General features: G+C 48.3%; 1 protein-coding gene across 3 annotated transcripts in view; it reads left to right on the top strand.

The window, feature by feature from the left end:
- The window catches only part of Kdm2 (Lysine demethylase 2), a 49,475-nt gene that overhangs the window by 16,816 nt on the left and 11,770 nt on the right, over nt 1-20,889 (top strand). For 2 of the 3 annotated variants that reach the window (XM_084599069.1, XM_084599066.1), the window contains exons 9-16: nt 1,282-1,397; nt 2,010-2,162; nt 3,054-3,257; nt 3,328-3,420; nt 3,778-3,858; nt 6,462-6,695; nt 7,536-7,790; nt 15,932-16,129. In XM_084599069.1, the coding sequence (XP_084455195.1) occupies nt 1,282-1,397; nt 2,010-2,162; nt 3,054-3,257; nt 3,328-3,420; nt 3,778-3,858; nt 6,462-6,695; nt 7,536-7,790; nt 15,932-16,129 (1,334 nt within the window). The remainder of the gene's footprint in view (nt 1-1,281; nt 1,398-2,009; nt 2,163-3,053; nt 3,258-3,327; nt 3,421-3,777; nt 3,859-6,461; nt 6,696-7,535; nt 7,791-15,931; nt 16,130-20,889) is intronic. The other variant, XM_084599067.1, reaches the window with a different exon arrangement.

The following is a 20,889-nucleotide window of genomic DNA, read 5'->3' on the forward strand; positions in this document are numbered from 1 at the left end:
CTTCACCGTTGATGATGTTTTGAGAGCTGTCATTTTTTCACCGTTTGCACAGCATTGTCTTCATTAGGCATTCTCTTAATAGAAAAAATATATGCGCATATATATATATATATATATTAGTGGATAACTAGACCTAGGTCACTGCCATGCTTTCTTGCTTTCTGTGGCGACTGCACACTTGCTAGGTGCTGCTAGGCCTAAGGTGATCCGCACTGGAGCCACGGGGGAAGGACACTCGAAATTGCCACCTCTGATCTGAAAAAGTTTAATCTTGCTGCTAGTCAGTGCCAGGACTATGAATTCGTGCTGGAAAGGAATGAATTCTATAACATTTCCGCCAGTGATGCGAGCGAAAAAGTCGGTGAGCTAGGCGAGGGCCTTGTCACACAGATGGCAGTAGGCCACACGTGCGGTATCCGGGCTGTTGGCTAAACCTTCATTGCAGGCAGTCACGAATTGCTTTGTGGCAATATTTGATCAGGTCTCCACCTCAGTTTCGATTTCGAATGCCATGGAGGTCACCTGAAGTTAGTAAAGCACTCCACCACTTTCATTCCCAATGGATCCTGCTGGCTGTCGTGTGATGTGTGTGAGGCATGTGGGATTTCGCATTGTGTAATCGAGGTTTCTTGCATTAGCCCTAGTGGAGAGTTGTCAGACCCACATCAGTGTGTCATTAAATGCGGGTTGTGGCATGAATGGGGATTTCACTATATATTGCAATAATGAGCAAGGCTAAAAAGGTGCGTAAAAACTATTATATTCAAGGCTTGAATTCGTTCTCTCTTTCAGGACAAAATATGTTTTTGTCGAACCAGCTGAATGCAATATTGCTTTAATGTCCTTGAAATTACTGGGTCAGGGCCTTCAGTTCCTTGAAAACACTTGATCTTCCTTTGACGACATTGCCTACATAGAAATTTTCGTTGAAGCTCTCTGAAGATATCAACAACTTTGAATGTTATTGCACTGCTGGCACATGGTGTAATCAAATTCCCTTGCGATTTTTTTTTTCTTTTCCGGAAATCTTTTCTAACTTTGTATTTTTTAATAACTTTCTACACGGAATGGATTGTTAAAAAACGGCTAAGGAAAGGCTGCAGTTTAACATCTATGGTTTGTCTTGAGAGGGGTCAGTTGTGCATAACTATAGAGCAAAGGCATGATTGAAAGCCCTACTTCATAATGATGCCTGCTACACAGCTGTTGTGCTCAAGCTTTTAGAGTGCAGATCAGATATGAGACAGCCTGGTCAAGTATTGTGCCCTGACATACCTGCAGGATGGATCCATGCCGTCTACACCCCCGTGGATGCCTTGGTGTTTGGAGGAAACTTCTTGCACAGCTACGGCATTGAGAAGCAGCTGCAGATCTGCCAGATTGAGGACGCCACTCACGTGAGTGTTTTTTCAGGTCCTAAGGAATCTGTGGCCTGTAGTAGCCCATCCAATGAGTGATGCATTTGATTTCTTTTTGTTCAACTTTTGTGGCTATTCAGATTTAAAAGGTAAGTGTCAAGAAAAAAACAACTAACAACTGTTTGGGCCATGATTATGGATAATGTCAGTGTACACGACAGCTGAATATTTGTCCATTTCTCGACTTCATGTGTTTTGCAGTTGAACGAGTCCTTACTCTTGTGCGTGCGTTTGTCCTCTTTGTTTTCTTTTGTGTTGCCCTTATTCGGCAGTCTGGCAAACTTCATTGATTATTGATTGGATCAAAGAGTGAATAATTTTCTATTGTTACGCAGTTGGTTACTGCTATCCATAACTTCAGTTTCGTATTAGATAGATCAGGACAATTGGACGGAGTGTTTTTAGACTTCAGCAAAGCGTTTGATAAAGTTCCCCATAATAAACTTCTTGAAAAACTCAAATTAATAGGTGTGCCCTTGACCTTGGTAAACTGAATTGCTTGGCAAAGAGTCTTGGCAAGTTAACATGTGGAAACAATCTGTGATGCTCGAAGTTAAAGCATGTCTTCTACGTCTCAATGTGCTGCTGCAGGTGCCTGTGAAGTTCCGGTACCCATTCTACCGTGAGATGCTGTGGTATGTGCTGCAGAGGTACGTGCAGTGCCTTCTGGGCATCAACCACCTCACCTGCAACGAAGATGGCGACCCGATTGATGGTCCCAAGAGGGGTGCTCAGCAGGGCCAGGTAAGGTCGAAACTGTTGTCATATTAGCTTTGGGGCCGGGCAGTTGGGACCACGTCACTTTGAAGCTTGAGGGAGAGTGGAAGCACACACAAAACAAAAAAAGAATACTCATGGAATGCTGTACTTGTCACTTCTTTTTATGTGATCTTATTTATCAAATGTAATAAAGGAAATGGTACAGTCATCTACAAATTTCAACTTTCGAAAATGGCTGCCCTGACTCCTTTTGTAACTTGTGCATACTTTCCTGTTGTCCCTCTTGATAGTGGGGAGATACTGTTCTGACATTTCAATTCTAATAAATGGGGTGGGTGCGGTTAAGCATCAAGACACAAGGGTGTAAACCTTTGCTTGTCTGGCTTCTGTCCTCGCTTGCCTCTACTACCATGCTGCTTATCTAGACAGCCTGTAGCAAACCAGGTGATGTACTGTCATTGCCATCATACCAACGAACCAAACCTCTCCTCGTAGTCCACACCTTCAGAGAGGCACAGAAGAGGGAAACCGGGCCAGCGGAAGGGGTCATGCTCATAGCTGTCTCTGCACCCTGTGCTCGGGCCAGCTGGTGTTGCTAAACATTTTCCCAATTTTACAAGTAAAGTTTGAACAACTTTGAAGAAAGGCTTTGTGTGTTCAGATTAATTTCCTCTAATATGGCTTTCACTTTATTTTAAAAAAAAAAGAAAGAAGCTTGTTTCGCTAGCAACTTTGGGCTTCAGTTGATCCTAATGAAGGCCCCAGTTAGAACGGACACAATGTGCCTGCCGCAAACTTGGAAAACACAAAAAGAAAGTGCATAATTTAGCAACTGCTGGGCAAGTTAAAAGTCAGCCATGGGTTGTAGGGCCTGTCAAAAAGTGTCATGGTCTGTCATGCCTTTTCTTATCACAGCAGCAAGGGGCAATGGGTACTCGCTCCTTTGACGGCAGCTCCTTCCTGGACCTCAGCACTCTGTCACCAAAGCCAAACGGGGGCAGTGCTGGCAGTCCCACTGTCCCCAACGAAGACTCGCTGGACTCTGCAGAGGAGCCCTGCCGCCGTACTTTTCCCGCAAACCATGTGCACCTCACTCGGCGAGAGGTCGACGGAATTAGGGTCAGTAGAGCTGGGTTGTTTTCCCGGCACTTTTTAATCTCTTTCTTCACCACTATGTGTTTCTTTCCAGATGATAATACGCTGGCTTCAAAAGCTGCCGCCTAACAAGAAGTTCGTCCCTGATTTGGTGAGGGACCCGGAAGCCCTGCTCGCCGATGCCAAGGTTTGATATTTGTGCTTGTCCGTTCTTTTTTCTTTTTTTTTCCCTAATCTGTTACTTGTATCACCCGGTGGCATCTTGATTGCAATGCTACCAGCCGTACTGTTTCAGAGGACTTTTTTTTTTTTTATTTATTTTTAATTGAACTTTGTGTTTCTGAAGACTAAACTTTGTTCCAATACAATTACAGTGATGAAGTCCATTTATAAGCTGGCTTCTAAAGAGATTTGTTACGTGTTACGTAGCTGTTTGCATGTGTTGGGATTCACCGATACCTATATGTGTCTGTGTGTCACATCCCTTTTAAAAGCTCTTGTGTTTACTCCGTGAGTAAATGTTTTTTCCATCTTTCCCTTGCAGCGCCTGGTGAAAGAGCACAAGCATGATGATCCAGTGCTTGCAATCACTGACAAGCCAGTGCTGTTCTGGTCAGAGAGCAAGGTGTGTATTGTTAGGAAGGACGGCAGTTTTCTCGTACTATTTATTCTTCTTTCGCTTCATTGCCGAGTTCAGCTTACAGCAAAAAACCTGGATATAATGAACCTCCATACTGTGAATTCCTCAGTATAACCAAGTTTCTCAGTTCCCCAGCATCGCCCACATTGAAGCACGTGCATTTACGAATGTTGTGGTGGTCGACTTTCAACGATTTTCCTGCCAGACTCAAAAGCCAGCTTGGTACATGGTGTTTGTTAGTGCTTGGCTTCAACGATTTTTCGTAACGCCCTTTCCTAGCTTTCTTTCTTTCTTTTTTTCCTCCTCCATTGCGACAGTGGCTTGCACTTAAACGCCTTAGCTAAGCTACTGGGTTTGCTGCGTAATTGTGTATGCCTGTATTACTTGAAAGGTGGCGATGGTTACGGAGAAAACGCGTAACTATTTCGCCTTGAGGGGATGCCGGCTTTTCGATGGAGGCAAAAACCAGGGTGTCCCATATTGTCTGACGTCAGTGCTCGCTAAAGAACCCCAGCTTCGCTGCGGCGTTTCCCATAGTCCGAGTCGCTTTGGAACGTTCGACCCTACAAAGTTAACCATTTTGAGGAATAACCAAAATAACAGTGGCGGAGGAGGAGGAATAAAGAGACTACCGTATTTACTCGCATAATGATCGCACCCCTGAATTTTGAGGTCAAAATTCCATTTTTTAAATTCCCCGCGTAATGATCGCACCCCGAACATGGAGCCGCCTGGTGGTTGATCTGCAGTCATCCCGCAGCGAATGCATTCCGACGAGTTCCCAACCTAGTCTAGTAACGTTGGAGTTCCCATGATTCCATGCTTTGCGGCGTTTGCCATTTTGCAATTCGGCAGCGTCGTAACATACTTTGTGTTTTTGTGCGAGTTTACGCCATTTCACCATGGGGCGGTATGCCAGTTACACCGCCGCGTTCAAGCTCAAGGCTGTCGACTATGCACTGGAGCATGGCAACCGCGCTGCTGGTAGGCATTTCGGCGTGGACGAAATGAGGATATGCTATTGGAAGAAGCAGCGCGAGAAGCTGATGGCTACGAACAAGACACGGCGGGCTTTCCGTGGACCCAAAACGGGCAAGTTCCCTCGTGTTGAGGAGGCGGTCCTAGAATATGTGAGGGACCTGCGCAAGGATGGTTGTGCAGTGTCATTAGAAATGATACAGACGCAGGCGCGCAAAACTGCCAGGAAGCTGAGAATCGCCGCAAAGGATTTCTGCGCTAGCTCCGGTTGGACGACTTGCTTTATGCGACGGAATGGACTTTCCCTGAGGCGGCGGACGTCGTTGTGCCAGCGGCTCCCAGCCGCGTATGAAAGCAAAGTGATAGACTTCCATCACTTCGTCACTAGGCTTCGCGAAAAATGCGGTTACCTCATGTCGCAAATTGGAAACGCCGATCAAACTCCACTGACGTTCGACATGCCCCGGAGTAGAACTGTGAACGAGAAGGGTGCTCGGAGAGTCTTTGTGAAGACGTCTGGCGCAGAAAAACAGCGATGCACAGTCATGCTTGCTGTGACGGCCGACGGGCGGAAGCTGCCACCATACGTGATCTTCAAACGGAAGACTATTCTGAAGGGAAACTTTCCCCGTGGCATCCATATACGTGCACAGATGAAAGGGTGGATGACTGCAGACCTGATGGTCGACTGGATCAAGACTGTTTGGGGAAAAAGACCAGGAGCATTTCTGCTTCCCTCGCTTCTGGTTTTGGACAGTTTTAGGGGTCACCTTGTGGACAGCGTGCGTGCCAAGCTGAAAGAGCTGCGCACGGACATTGCAGTCATTCCTGGCGGCCTGACTTCGCTGCTGCAGCCTCTCAACGTGTCTTTGAACAAACCGTTCAAGGACAACGTTCGACGACTTTATGCTGAGTGGATGGCGATGGGCCAGCATGATTTGACGCCGAGCGGAAAGATTAGAAGGCCATCCGTGGAGATGCTGTGCTCGTGGATCACAGAAGGGTGGAGCAGTATCCCCGACGAGGTAGCGGCTAAGAGTTTTAAGAAGACAGGCATATCTAACGCTTTGGATGGAACGGAAGATGACTTCCTGTGGGATTGTGAAGATGCTCCCATCGACGACACTGCCGTTTCCGATGAGTCGTGCGGCAGTGAAAGCGAGGATGGCGAGGATTCAGACTTTGATTAGAGTACTGACGAAAAAAAATAAATGGGCATTGTGCACTCCATGTGATGCTTAATGTGCGTGTTTATTGCGAAGGTAAGCCTTACTCAGCTTTTATTTTTGGTTGTAATCGAGATATATGTTCTAAGACGTCTGACCTGCAACTTGTTTGCGTTTTCGGTGCTCAAAACTTTTTGTAGAAAATTTACCCCGCGTAATGATCGCACCCCGAAATTTGCGTCAGTATTTTAAAAAACAAAAGTGCGATCATTATGCGAGTAAATACGGTAGTCTTCACTGGTGCCAAACAGCAGAAACCTAATTGCCTGACAGCTGTAGTGTTCTCTGAGAGCGTGAAAATGCGGGAGCAAAATTAGTTAGCATTCACCTCTGTGCACCCTCTTTTCCATGCATTGATGACACACATCTCAACTGGCCTTGCAGAAGAAGAGCAAGCCGCGTGTGGGCCTCCCTCCACTGGGGGGCAAGGGTTCGTCAAAGGGAGGCCGCGGCTCGGACAAGGACAAGAACGGGGCCCGGCGGCGGCGTACGCGCTGCAAGAAGTGCGAGGCCTGCCTGCGTGCCGACTGCGGTGACTGCCACTTCTGCAAGGACATGAAGAAGTTTGGTGGGCCCGGCCGCATGAAGCAGTCCTGCATCAGCCGCCAGTGCATGGCTGTGAGTGGCCACCCCCCTCATTTGTTCTGCCGCTTAGCGCACAGAGGCTGTGCTCGATAGTTTTTGTGAAATTATTTGAACGAAACTGAAGCAATGCTTGGTGTTTAAATGATTGGGCTCGTTATTATTTGCTCCTTGTCAGTACTTGAAGCATTTTGTTCAGTACCTACTGTTATGTGCCTGGGCATCAAACAGTTTAGTAAGCAAGGTGTTGGAAGTGTTACTCTGAAAGCACATCTACAGAGGCCAAGTAGTGACTGCAATTCTTTGCCTTGGAATAAACTGTCAAGGGAGTAAGCATTATTGGTTTGAAGTGGGAAGGTTGAACAGCGGCTTATTTGTACTCTGGATAAAAAGTGTATGACGGCTTAAACCTAGCTGGCACTCACCTATGAGGCTGAAAAGCTTTGTACAAAAAATGAAAAAAAAAAAGAATGATAGGGTAACATGGCAGGCAGGAAAGCAATGTGGATCCGATCGGCAAACATAAAATGTATTAAGGTTGGCTTGTGCGGGTCATCAAGTGCAGCGGACAGATCAGAAGTGGTTCGCTAGGGCAACAGGGTAGATTGCAAAGGAAGAAGAGAAGGCTTTGTGGGACAGGGGCGGGGGGGCTGATGAGGGGCAGGGAGATTTGGGAGAGCTGTTGGTTCAGTCAGCGTATTAATCTGCATTTGGACGGTGATGTGACTCAACAGTTAACCTCATATGACAGCAGGACACTTCGAGTATATGGTTACATTGTGCATCATTTTGGCATAGAACAGTTTGAAAAATTCTTCACTTTTTCAAGAGTTCCAAGATGTGGTGCTGATTGCATTTGGACATGCGCGTACGCAGCCCGTACTTCCGCACACGGCCTGCTGCATGCTGTGTGGGCGGGACGGCTGGGAAAAGGGGGCGCCACAGCCGTCGGACCAGGAGGCTTGCTCGTCGCTCATGGAGTGCTCCCAGTGCTGGGAGATTGTGCATCCGGCCTGCCTGGCCGAGCGCAACCCGCACCTGCTGGGGTTGCAGGGCAATGTCAGCGACGACCTGCCCAACAGCTGGGAGTGCCCCAAATGCTGCCGCGACGGGAAGCCCGACCAGGTCAAGGTGGGAACCCGTTTACATTATTACCTTTTCACTGTACATGGGGCCTCTGACTTATGTAGCCAAATCTTGACGCTGGCATAGACGAAGATAAAAGGAAAAGCTGGTAATGGGGAGCAGTGAGATCAGACGTAATGAATGGACGTGGTATTGTAGCACCTAAAAACGATATGAAAGAAGATGCTTAGCCTGTGCCATTGATAACTTGGTTGAATGACCATTCACGCAGTCGTTGCAGACCGATTTTTTTGGACTCCCAATTTTTTTTAGACGCCTAATTTTCTGGATCTTCCCAATTATTCATTCTGCTATGGAAGCACCATGTGCCCATAGAGTAGATGTATAGCACTGACCAAACTTTTGGACATCTGAAACTTTTCTCGTTCAATTTTCCGGGCCTTTTGTGTCGATCGCAGGTAGAAAGCTATAAAAAATTTCACATCGCTGCCATTTTATTTTTCTGCAACCTTGAACCCGCGTTGCACGCATTCTCAACAGCAGGCACAGGTAACTGCGCACTCCTGCACACTCCACCTCATGAAAGACTGGCCAGTCAGTGCCTCCGTGATTTTATCACGTGACCATATGTCACGCCTTGCGTGTAGCAGCGAACGCAACAGCCAGCAGCCTGGGCTTGCTTCACAGGAGTCCATTTGCAGATGGCAGACGACTTGCACTGCTCCCATGGAGACCACCACCACAATCGCCGAGGACAGTGTAGCTTTTTGGTGTATACGCTACAAAGGCAAATGCAGCATGATATCAATTATATTATTATAGATACAGTAAAAGCTCGTTAATTCAAATTCCACGGGGCCGCCAGGCCAGTTCGAATTAACCAAAATTCGAACTAATGAAAGTGAGCAAAAATGAAGGCGTTTGATGCCCGGAGGGCACGAAAAACATTTATTTAGCAAAAAAGTCTGTTATCATCTTCTGCTTCTTCTCTCTGAGGGCTACCGTACTCACTCGGTCTTCTAGCATGCGAATGCGACGCAGGGAGTCTTCTTCCCCCTCTTCAAAGATGAAGAAAAGGCGCGAGACATTCAGCGCTCCCATAACTTCTGCCGTGGATGGACGCACGGGCTCTTGCTCCTCGTCGTCGTCCTCGTCTTCTGCCTCTTCTGGGACAGACTGCGCCCCATCAATTTCAGCGACAATGTCCTCATCACTTAGGGCACCGCACACTGCTGCATCGCTGTCTACTCCAACGTAATCATCAAAACTGACGTCCTGCAGCACAGCCGCAGGCAGAGGCTCCGGACTCCCATCGTCGCCACTTTCTTTCATACTTCCGGCAGCAAAGCCACAGTGGTGGAAGCAGTTTGCAATTGTGGACGGCGTGACCTGCTCCCATGCACGCACCAACATGTGCATTGCTGTGAGCAATGTGATGGTGCTGGTCTTCTGGTTTCCAGTGCACAAAGTCATGCGCTCGATCATGTGGCGCCTATAGAAACATTTGATGTTTCTGATCACCCCCTGATCCATCGGCTGCAAGGCCGCAGTCATGTTGGCGGGCAAAAAGACGAGCCTTGTGGCTTTCAGCTCGGCGTCGACTTTGTGTGCCGAGCAGTTATCCACAATGAGGAGAACTTGACGCTTCCCTAGCTCCATCCTCCGATCGAATTTCAAGAGCCATTTTTTAAACAATTCGCCCGTCATCCACGCCTTGCTGTTGGCGGAGTATTCCGTCGGCAGCGTCCTAATGTTCTTGAAACATCTAGGCTTATGTGCCTTGCCGACAACAAAAAGAGGGACCTTCTCCGTCCCGGTCATATTAGCGGCGACCAGAACAGTAATCCGCTCTTTGCTTCGCTTGCCGCCAGCGCAGCTGTCCCCTTTAAATGTTACTGTTCTGTCGGGCTGGAGCTTATAAAACAAAGCCGTCTCATCAGCATTGAATATATCATGTGCCGAGTAGCTTTCTAAGTACTGCTGCAGAGCACCGCTTCGCCACGTGGCACAAGTTTCTGCATCCACTTCTTTGGCTTCTCCAGACAACACCCGGAAGACAAGATTATTGTTGTAGCGGCGTGTGCCGCAGATGTACACGGACTGCCAAGCAACCAAGAAAATCCCCTTTATTTCAACATGCAGTCACTTATATACACAGAGCGACACTGGTGCCTCTGGCGGCCGGTGATCACAAACTCAAACCGAAACCAAATATACAACATATTCCCTTCCTTATAAAAACGGCTACATTGGTTAGTAATTTAGTAGTGGTAGTACGTTAGTGCTCGTGTACAGAATTATATTTACAATAATGACAACGTGCTTGTCCTAGCACATAATACAAAAGTATATAGAAAACAAAACAAACAAACAAAACAAGATACACTTCAATAATGTCCACATCTTTCAAACTCAACAACATTCGTGCGGAGAGTGACAAATTCATGTTCACTGCAGCACGAGTCCTTCTGCACTCAGTGTCCATAGCGGTCTGGGGGTCGCCTGTTCCTTGGTGGCTGTACCCTACGCTGTGGTCCCGATGCTTCAGAGAACCCACTGGCTGCAGGCGAAGTCTCTTCCGGTTCACAGCAGGTCACTGGTGGCATAGGTTGCTGCTTAGCAGCAGCCACAGCTGAAGACCCGGTTGGCGCTTCTGAAACGGGTCCGTCCATGGTAGGCGGTGAGCTGCTTTCCGTAGCGGTATCATTTGTACCATTCCTTTCACCCCACCCACAAAGGGATGCAGAAGCTTGTGGCATCCTCGACAATTTTGAAGCGTTCCACGTTTTTCCATCATCAAGGTGAAAAGACGATTGCCCCTGCTTTCTTATCACTTTCCTTGGGCTGCTAAAAGCGAAGTCACCTTTAAATGCAGTTGTAGGTCTTCGTACCCGTACAAGGTCACCACATCCACTTTGGTTTCCCTTGCGGCCCTGCGAGCGTCTGTGTAGAGTTTACTGGATTGTTGCTTTTGCTTCACCCGCTCGCGTAGGCGGTGGAGCTCTGCACTAGGGTCAGTCGAAAATATGGCTGACGGGTACCCAACCACATCAAGCCGAGTTCTTGGCAAACGTCCATGCAGGAGAAGTGCTGGGGCAACAGCAGTTGTGGCATGTGGCGTGCAACGGTAAACGCCCAAGTATTCTGTTACCGTCTGGCGTAAGGGACGCTGCTCGAGTGTAGCTACTTGAACAAAACTTTTAAAAACTCTGTTAAACCGTTCTACTTGACCGTTTGCTTGGGGGTAGTATACGGATGAATGCCGCAAGCGGATGCCGCGATCCTGCAGAAAAGCTTGGAACTCTCGAGATGAAAACTGTGGCCCGTTATCGCAAACGATTTCTTCTGGGTAACCTTCACGTGCGAACACTGACACCAAGAAGCTTGTGACTGTGCGTGTTGTGGCTTGGTTGCAAAAATATACCTCGGGCCACTTAGAAAAGTAGTCGACCAGCGTGATTGCATATCGGCAATCGTGTGGCGCTCTCTCAAATGGGCCAACAATGTCCATTCCCAGCTTTAGCCACGGTTCCTTTGGTAAGGGGACCGGGTTCAATGGTGCAGCCCTAACCTTCGAGCTTTTGTCCGCTGCCTGACATATAATACATGTTTGGATAGCTAGCTCGACTTGCCTGTCCATGGCTGGCCACCAAAATTTTTCTCGCAGACGTGCTTTCGTTCGTACAATTCCAGGGTGGGCCTCATGAGCAGCGGTAATTATCCGCGGTGTAAGTGATGCGGGGACCACAAGGCGTTCGCCACGCAAAATCAAATTGTCCACCACTGAAAGCTCATCGCGAAGTTTGAAGAAAGGTTGAAGCTCACCCGGCAAGGATTTGTGCGTAGGCCACGACGATTCAATGTAAGCCTTGATTTGTTGCAGTGTGCCGTCTTCCGACTGGGCCTGTTCAAACTCTTCCCTGGTAATGCAAGAAGATACAAAGGCAACTGATACAGTTTCATCTGGTAAAGTCTCTTCTTCCTGAGAAGATGACGCCGGGAGACGAGAAAGCGCATCTGCTACTCGATTTTGCGAACCCTTCCGGTACTTTACTGTATAGTTGTACTGCAGTAGGCGCTCAGCCCACCGTGCTATTCGCAAAGGACGCCTTCCTGGCCCTTGGGTAGAAAGCAATGCGACCAAGGCTTGGTGGTCAGTAAGCAATGTGAAATGGCGTCCCCACAAGTAGACATGCCACTTTTCGCACGCCCAAACACACGCAAGTGCTTCACGTTCTCCTACTGAATATCTCCTCTCTGCGGATGAAAGTGCTCGAGAAGCAAAGGCGACTGTGTGCAGTTCCTCTCCATCCACCTGTTGGAGAACCGCTCCAAGCCCACAGTCAGAAGCGTCAGTGGAAACTACAACGGGAAGGGATGCATCGAACATCCGCAGGACTGTGCTGGACGCAAGTGCCTCTTTGATCTTTCGAAAACTGGAGTTTACCTCGCCAGACCAAACAAATGGTTGCCCTTTTCGAAGAAGAACACGCATCGGTTCAACCATCTCGGCAAAGTTGGGAACGAACCTAGAGTAGTATTCGACCAGTCCAAGGAACGATCGAAGGCTGGCTGCATCGGTGGGTGCCGGGGTATCCTTGATGGAAGCAACCTTTTCCTCCAGTGGAACAATACCACTTGCTGTGATCCTGTGACCCAAAAATGAAAGTTCCTGCGTATCGAAGATACATTTCCTGTTCAACTTGAGTCCTGCCTCTTTAATGCGTCTAAGTACTGATGCAAGGTTATCTATGTGCTCCTGCCGGCCCCGCCCGAAGACTATAATATCATCTATATAGAAAAGCACGCCCTTACATCCCTGCAGGACTCTGGACATCATACTCTGAAATGCAGAGGGCGCGGAAGCCAGCCCGAAGCACACTCTTTTAAAACGAAAGAGGCCTTCGTGAGTAAGAAATGCGGTCAAATCGCGACTCGCAGGGTGAAGCATGACCTGGTGGTAAGCTGATGCGAGGTCTAGCTTAGAAAAATGTGTTGCCCCCACTAGACTATGCAATAGCTCTTCTGTATGAGGAAGGGGAAAGCTGTCAGCTACGACAGCTTTGTTTGCTTGTCTAAGATCTACACAGAGGCGAATACCGCCCTCTTTCTTTTTAACGACCACAATGGGTGACACCCATTCAGATGCCTCCACCCTCTCTATCACGTCAATATTTTCCAATCGACGGAGCTCTTCCGAGACCAATGGTCGCAGTGAGAGCGGAAGGCGCCGAAGTTTTGATTGGAATGGCTGCACTGTGGATCGCGTTTTGACGTGGTGCACAAAACCTTTTACGAGGCCAAGACCTGGATCGAAAAGAGATCCAAACTCTTCAACTAATTCCTTTGGGAGGTTAATTTCCTGCACGGCTTTTGTCGGCTCAGAGCGCTGTTCCCTTCGAGAATTAGACGTTAGCGTCGTTTCAAGGCATTGAAGAGATGACCCATCAATCTGTAGACCGAGCGCCTTGATGGCATCGATACCCAAGAGTGAGGTGCCTTGTTCTACAACATAGAAAAGAAGACTTGTTGTGTCAGCTTTGTACGTAACGTCAGCGAAGAAACAGCCACGAACCGGAATTGGCTGTTTTGAATAGTCTAGTAACCGAACTGTTGGGGCAAAAAGTACGTGGTCTCCAAAATGCTGCTTGAAAAGGTCCTGTGTAACAATGGAAACAGATGACCCAGAATCTATAAGGAAAGTTATGTCCGTGCGACCAATCGAAACTGTGACGTGAACTGCGGAGCGAGCGGCCGTCGTCACAGCCAGAATGCTCAAAACTTCCTCGCTAGAAGAATTTTGGCTGTCTACCTCACGAACCGGAGCGGAGCCTCGTTTCTTGCAAACAGAGCGGAAGTGACCCATAACACCGCAATGGTGACAACGCTTGCTTTTGGCTGGACAGCGAAATGATGCCGCACTGTGCTGAGATGAACCGCAGCGATAACAACGCGATTGGCGGCTGTGTGACTGCTTCGAGCTCTCGTCGGAATATGGTGTGCGCGTAGGCGTATTTCCACGAGTATTTATACGTCCAACAACTTCAGAAGGAAATTCTTGCAGATCATTGTACGCCTGCTCAAACTGCCTTGCCAGGAGTACCGCTCTAGCGAACGAGAGAGACGATCCTTCAAGAAGAAAACGTTCGCGCAAGCTCCGAGACGAAATACCCGCAACGAACTGGTCACGCAGCGAATCTTCCTCAACAGGAAACGAGCATGTAGCAGAAAGCTCCCGTAATGCAGTGATGTACTCATTCACTGATTCACCAACTTGTTGGACACGCCTACTAAAACGATGCCGTTCGGCAACAACATTGCTTGTTGCCGAAAAATGAGCATGCAGAGCGGCCACTGCGATATCATACGATGATACTTCAGGCCTTCCATCGCCCGAGCCCGATGCTTTATCAGTAGCAATTTGCTCACCGAGCTTGGCGTTGTCCAAAGATGGGAGGGTGTAAAATATGCGCTGACCTTCTACCCCAAGACTGTGAAGAAGTAGTGCCTTGCGACGATCCGGTGTGCAGTCGGAGGCACCCGAAGCAAGCAGGTAGTTCTCGAAGATGCGGAACCATTGCGGCCACGCAACAGCAGGTTGGCCAGGCGCGGGCAGGAACGGGGGCGGTGGCGCGAGTCCCGAAACACTCATGGCGCCGAAGAGCAAGCGACGAAAGTCACGCCCCCTGAAATCGGCCAATCCTCGTCGCCAATGTTGTAGCGGCGTGTGCCGCAGATGTACACGGACTGCCAAGCAACCAAGAAAATCCCCTTTATTTCAACATGCAGTCACTTATATACACAGAGCGACACTGGTGCCTCTGGCGGCCGGTGATCACAAACTCAAACCGAAACCAAATATACAACAATTATGTCTGTCCCTAAAGCGGTGAAACCATCCTTCGGAGGCGACAAAATCTTCCACATTCAAGCGCAGGGCGAAATCGGCCGCCTTCGCCATGATAATTAGGTCGCTCAGTGGAATGTCAGCGCTTCTCATTTCTTTCACCCGCGTGATCACAGCGGTCTCAATTTCCGGATACTTGGCTAACCAAAGCCTTTTTCTGTTGCTGGCGAAATCTTCGGCTTCATAGGCATCCTCGATGGCCTTCCTATTTCGGACGTACGTCGACAACGTGCTTGGTGGAATCCCGTGCTTTTTCGCGATTTCCACTTTGCTGGCCTTCCGTTCATCCACCTCGCGTAAAATAGCCACTTTCTCCTTCACCGTCTTGGCACAGTATTTCCCACGCGAACACATCTCGCGGACACAAGCTCACAACAAGCGGCGTGCAAAACGAGGGCTCACGAAATGCAACACGAAACCGTGGTCGATAACACTAAAACGTCGTTCCTCGAAGGAGTCGCGGCAGGAAAGACTGTTTAGTACTTGTTCCAGCACCTTAGCGGCGCCCCGATGGTTGTGCCATCTATCGTTCTGCCGTGAAAGCTTCCAACGATGGTTTTTAACAGCGCTGCTTGGCGGCGCGCAGTTCGAATTATGGGTGGCGGCGCCAATTTTTGAGTGAATTAACGAGCTGTTACGCGCATAGACTTCTATGCACTGCGGACCGGACCACGATGACTATTTCGAATTATCCAAAATTTTGAATTAACGAGCTTTCACTGTAATACGAATTCACCAAAAAAAAATTTGCGTGCAGTGTGGAAAAACCGAGGTGTTTCCAACACTCCTGCGGCACTGCAGATGATGCAAGTTGGGTGGGGAGGGACGAACGGTCTAAGAGCAGCTTCCTTTTTTTCAGACATTGTAGGCTGAGCGATGCACTCCGCTTATATATAGAGCAAAACCCAAAATTTCATTCCGATGGTTTACCCACTATCGGTTCATTCGCTGGCCAGCCCTGTGAGATTAGTGTCATCAAGGTTGTACTACATTGCTGTCAATGGGGGCGCCATTTTTAAGGAAGAAAAATGCAAGGTTCCAACTTCCTGCCAGTTCTAGATGTGAATGAGGACATTTGTTTGGCTCGGAGAAGCATTGATACACCCATCAGCCCTGAGCAACACAGCATCTGATACGTTGCTTGTTGTATGAATTTAACTGCTTTCTTTTTTATTTGTTTCTCACTCACAGTCATTTCAGCTAGACCTATGCTTACACATACATACATGCCTGATACCTATTTCTTGCGATGGTGTTCTAAAAGAAATGCATTCCGCAGCCACGGCACACTCGAGGGAGAATGTCGAAAGGTCCACAAGATGGGAAGTCCGAGTGCGAGTACGTGCCGGCTCTCGATTCAGTGACACCAGCACCTGGCAACCCTGCACTCAACCTGACCCTGAGGTCGCCCTACGAGGCCTCCGGCGAACTTGGCGCAGGCGAGTCGGATCCATGCGGTGCTCCAGCTAAGAAGAAGGTAAGGCTGCACTCACTGTTGCCTGCGCTTTACAGATGCAGTGCAGATTGCATGTTGCAGTGTTGCTGAGGGGCCATTCTCCCCTCCATTACAATGCATGAAGTTGCAATTTGATGCTATATCACTAACAAAGCTTTTCCTGCTTGGCTGAGCGTGGGGACACGTTTGTGTATAGACAGTACGAAAAGGGAATTGTAGGCATGCATGGATATACAGTAGAACCTCGGTGATACGAATCTCGCGGGGTCGCGAAAAAATTCGTATCATAAAAACGAACGAAAATAAGTATGCAAAAGCATGGCAAAGGCAGTCGTACAGTTTTGTTTACGTCCGAGAAGGTTTATTATGGTAGCGGGGTCACAACTCGGCGCACAGAGCGCGATAGGTGATCGCGACGTCAACTATGCGCGGGATGCGTGCTTCCGCGGACTTCTCGTGGCACGTACAGCACGACAAGGGATGGCGACGTGCCAGCCGCGCGGTGCCGCAGACTACTCACGATTAACTCGCGATGCATACAGCGCGACTAGCGGTCGCGAAGTCTACGATGTATGGCCCGTGCGCGCCCGCCGCTGCGTGCGCCGCTGACAACTACTCACAGCGGCGCGGCGCTGCAAACCTTTCGCGGCATGGACCTTTCATGGCAATCCGCCTGTCTCAGCGTACTCCTCGCAGCGCGTACAGCATGACTGGAGACGGCGACATGCGGGCCGCACGGCGCCGCGAACTGCTCGCGGATTGCGATCGCGGAGCCAGCGATGTCCGGTCCATGCGCACCCGCCACGTACGCCGCCGCCAGCTACGGTGGTTGCGACATCTGCGGTTTGTCGGCCACGCGCCGCTGAAAGCCCCGCAGAAAATCGCAACGTCGGCAAGGTGCAGACCACGCATCACCGCTAACTGCTCGCGATGCGTACACATAGCGCGGCTGGCGATCGCGGAGTCAACAATGTGCGGGCAGTGCGTAGTGCTCAAAGTTGCGGTCACAGTTCACGCATTCGTGTCATCCGTTGTGGCGCGGGAGAGTGTTCGGACCATCAGAAGTTTTGCACATTGTAGGCAGTGCACTCTGTCCGGGGAATTTTGCGAATTCGTATCATGCCGAAATTCGTATCAACCAGATTCGTATCACCGAGATTTTACTGTATATTTTTTTAAATATGTCTTTACTTCTGCATTAGATAGATATGACCTTGCGGCAGAAATGAGATTTCTTCTTCCTCGAGGCTGAGTGGTCCCAAGGTTGGTTCCGCGAAGAAGTTACGAGGTCCTTCTTTGAAGTTGTCCAGGAACACTCATCATAGTCGCAGTGAGTCCATGGGTTCGATGTGCAACGGCGGATAGGTCCACTCCCGCAGGGTGCCGGGGCATGAAGTGTTCTCTCCTGGATCATGTTGAACGCTGAACAAGGCCACAGGTGGTGTTCAGCTGTGTCTTTGGCCAGCCATACCGGCCACTTAGGGCTCTGGTATGAGTTTTTTGGTGTAGCCTTGCCGGTGACAGAAGTTGGCCATTCTGGGCTCGGCAAGGGAGGATCACCTCTATCCTTTTTAATGGGCTTTTGTTTTCTTTAAGTGCTTTGTCATGCACTGTGTAGACACCACATATCTTCATTGAATTCAGTACCTTGAGCCATACTCATGGAGTCCAAGGCTCTTCAAGTGTGCCTTGATACTTGTATGGTTAGCACTAGGGCACAGATGGCATATTTGTAGTCAAAGGTTTTACAGGTTTAATGCTTAATATTTGTGTTGCAGTTCTTTTACATTGAACTGCGGTCAGCAAGTGCATAAAAATGGGTGACATGGTTTCAAGACTCCTGCGTATTTTGTTTTTTTTGTTGTTGTTTTTTTTTTTCTCTTTTTCTTTCTACGAGCCTGCTTTCCAGTTTTGTTAATTAGTACTTGATTGATTGCCAGTTACTTGTTTAGAGTACTGTATATTGCCGATTATAAGTCTACCCTTTATTTTGTTTTTCTAAATAGGACCTTTCTATGTTGGAGTTCGACTTACATTCGTGGTCGGCCTATATGCGGGGTCAAAAGTAGTTTTGCCCGAGCAGCTGCAATGTCATGTGCGTTCAAGCATAATTCCATAATAGTTGTTGGACATAATACAAAAAAGCGGGGCTGCTTAAAAACCAGGAATCTGAAGATGTGCCCCAAATGTTTGTTTTTGTACAAGAGAAATGCTTTGTAGGTAAACCGGGAGCATTCCATGTAAACACTAGCAATGCTGTGCCTCAGATCCAGTCCAATCCCAAACTACGGTACCAGTCACGCGCTCTCAGAAGGGTCTTCACACTTTTTTTTTTTTTTCTTTTTTTTTTTCATCCCTTGTCGCCGTTTCTGCGTTCCGCTTTGTTGGTGCCAGCCACCTTATGCCCGATCGTGGACCATCAGTGGTGAGCGTACATTGTGAGCCCGACGGACCGCCAGCGTGCTGCCACAAGCTTGGGAACAATACAGTGCGGCTTTGAAGTGGCAAGTGATCTTCTGTGCGTACTCGGAAAACAACTTTGCAGTAGTGTGGAGGAAACACCATTCCTTTCGTGGACCAAAGTCTGGACGTTGCCCTGCTGTTGAAAATGTGGTTTGAGACTGGGTTCACAACCGAAGAAGCAAGAGCCTAAGTCTTTGCTGTAGTTGACGGTGAAGCGAAAGCACTTGCTGTCGTGGAGATGTGCATACCGCGCACCGGCTTCAAAGTGTCCAAGAAATGGGTAACAAATTTTATGAGGAGAGACAGTCTGAGCCTAAGAAGATGCACAATTGTATGCCAGAAGCTACCCGAACCACATGAAGAAAAAAATAACGTGTTTTTTCGCTATGTGAATGACCTGAAAGCAAATTGGCAACAGCTGGCCGGACTGGTTAGACGTGCCTAGTAGGCGAACAATGTCCGCGAATAGGGAGCGCCAGGTTCACCTGCTGACCGTGGAAGCGCGCAAAATCGCTTTACAGTGGTTTTTGTGCTGAATGGCCGATAGGCATTTGTGCCATCCTTTCACCTTTTCAAGGGGAAAACGGTCACAGTGAAGAAAAAGTTTGTGCCCAAGGTTATTGTGTAAGGGAACAAAAATTGTTTTTTTAACGATGAAATTGTCCTAGAGTGTGGCGCAGGCATCCTGGTGTATTGCTGAAACCCCACAGTATGCTCATCCTGGACTCTTACCGAAGCCCCGTCACCAACCAGGTGAGAAAAAACCCTATTAGACGGACTTGTTCATTATTCCGGGCGGATTGACATCTATCCTACCGCTGCTAGACATGGCGCTGAACAAGCCACTCTGAGACCGGGCCGGTGCATCCTGTAAAGAATGGCTCCAGCAAGAAAACCCAAAGACACCAACTGGGCGGCTGAAGCATGCATCTCTGAGCCAAGTGGCACAGTGGGTAAACAACACTTGATGTGGACTGCCAACTGACATGGTCTCTGGGGTGTATTCCACGTGTGGCATCTCATCACCGTTTCCAATGGCCACTAATGGCTCAGGTGACCACGGCTATGTCCTCGTGAGCGAAGACAAATTGTAAGAGGAATTTTGTGTACGAATAAATTTCTGAATCACTTGGTCTTTTGAATAACTTATCAGCGAGCTATGGCAGCATCGCAATTTAGCGCCAACCTATATTTGAGTCAAACTTTTTTTTTTTTTTCTTCTAATAAGGTTTCTCATGTTGAGGTGTCGTCTTATAATCGGCAGTATACGGTAATACGAACAAATTTCTTTTTTAATTGTATTGTGAGGATCAACACTCGTCTGTGCTTAGATTGACTGTTTTACATCATAATTGTGCAACTCCCTGCATGGGTTTAATATAATGGCTTTGAATATGTACACATCGGAATGCATAGTGCAAAAAAAAAAAAAAATGGAAGGCATAGGAGTACTGCTGCAAGAACTGAAGAGCAGGAACATAGCTTAAACGTGAGAGGGCTGGGCTTAGGTTTGCTGTTCTCATTTCACAATTGATGTTCAATGAATCTTTAGCACAAAATCAACAGAAGTAGTGTTCTTTTATCATAGTGTGTTGTCATGGTTGTCACTTTTTCTTTCCCTTTCTCCTCTTGTTTTACTCAACATGTTACAGGTTGTCTTTGGTTGTTTGTGTACAGCAGAATGCTGATCTTGTTGCTAATGTTTGTCGAGGTCCTGTTGACATGCTGTCATTAAGTGAAAGCGCATGTGAATTCATCCATGTTTGCTGAGAATATTGCGCATGTTGGTGTTTACCAGTGCTTGAATGCTTGTGGAACAGCTGAAGGGATCAGTTAGTATATACGCCCCAAATTTTGGTCTCTGTATGCCTTTAAGTTCCTGTTCACTGGCAAAAGAAAATAAACATCGGGGGCCATATGCATCATCTTTTTATATGGTGGAAACCTGGATACTGGTCACCTGCTTTTGAGGGGGAGGCCAACTTGCAATGTTTTTTTGCAATTCCTTTTAATTGCTTCACTACATGCCCACTGTTGGGAATTCTGAAGCAGAACTGCTCCAAAATGGCGGTGGGCTCCATCACGGTGCAACACGAGAGCTTTGGGGCCTCTTCACAGGAAGAGTTGTCGCGTTTGAAGAGGCTCCACCGCACAACATGTGAACAGCAGGGGACAGGCCTGCAGTTGAGCATACTAGAAGGATGGAAATGGGAGGAAATGTATTGCCATATGAAGCAGCCTTGTAAACGGCGCACAGCTGTGCTTCGTTGTCTAGCCGGTGCGTGGCCGCTAGCCTCCATGGACTGGCACAATTCGAG

Source organism: Amblyomma maculatum, chromosome 3 (genome assembly GCF_055883805.1).
Source record: "Amblyomma maculatum isolate TAMU_Amacu chromosome 3, ASM5588380v1, whole genome shotgun sequence".
NCBI lineage: Eukaryota > Metazoa > Arthropoda > Arachnida > Ixodida > Ixodidae > Amblyomma > Amblyomma maculatum.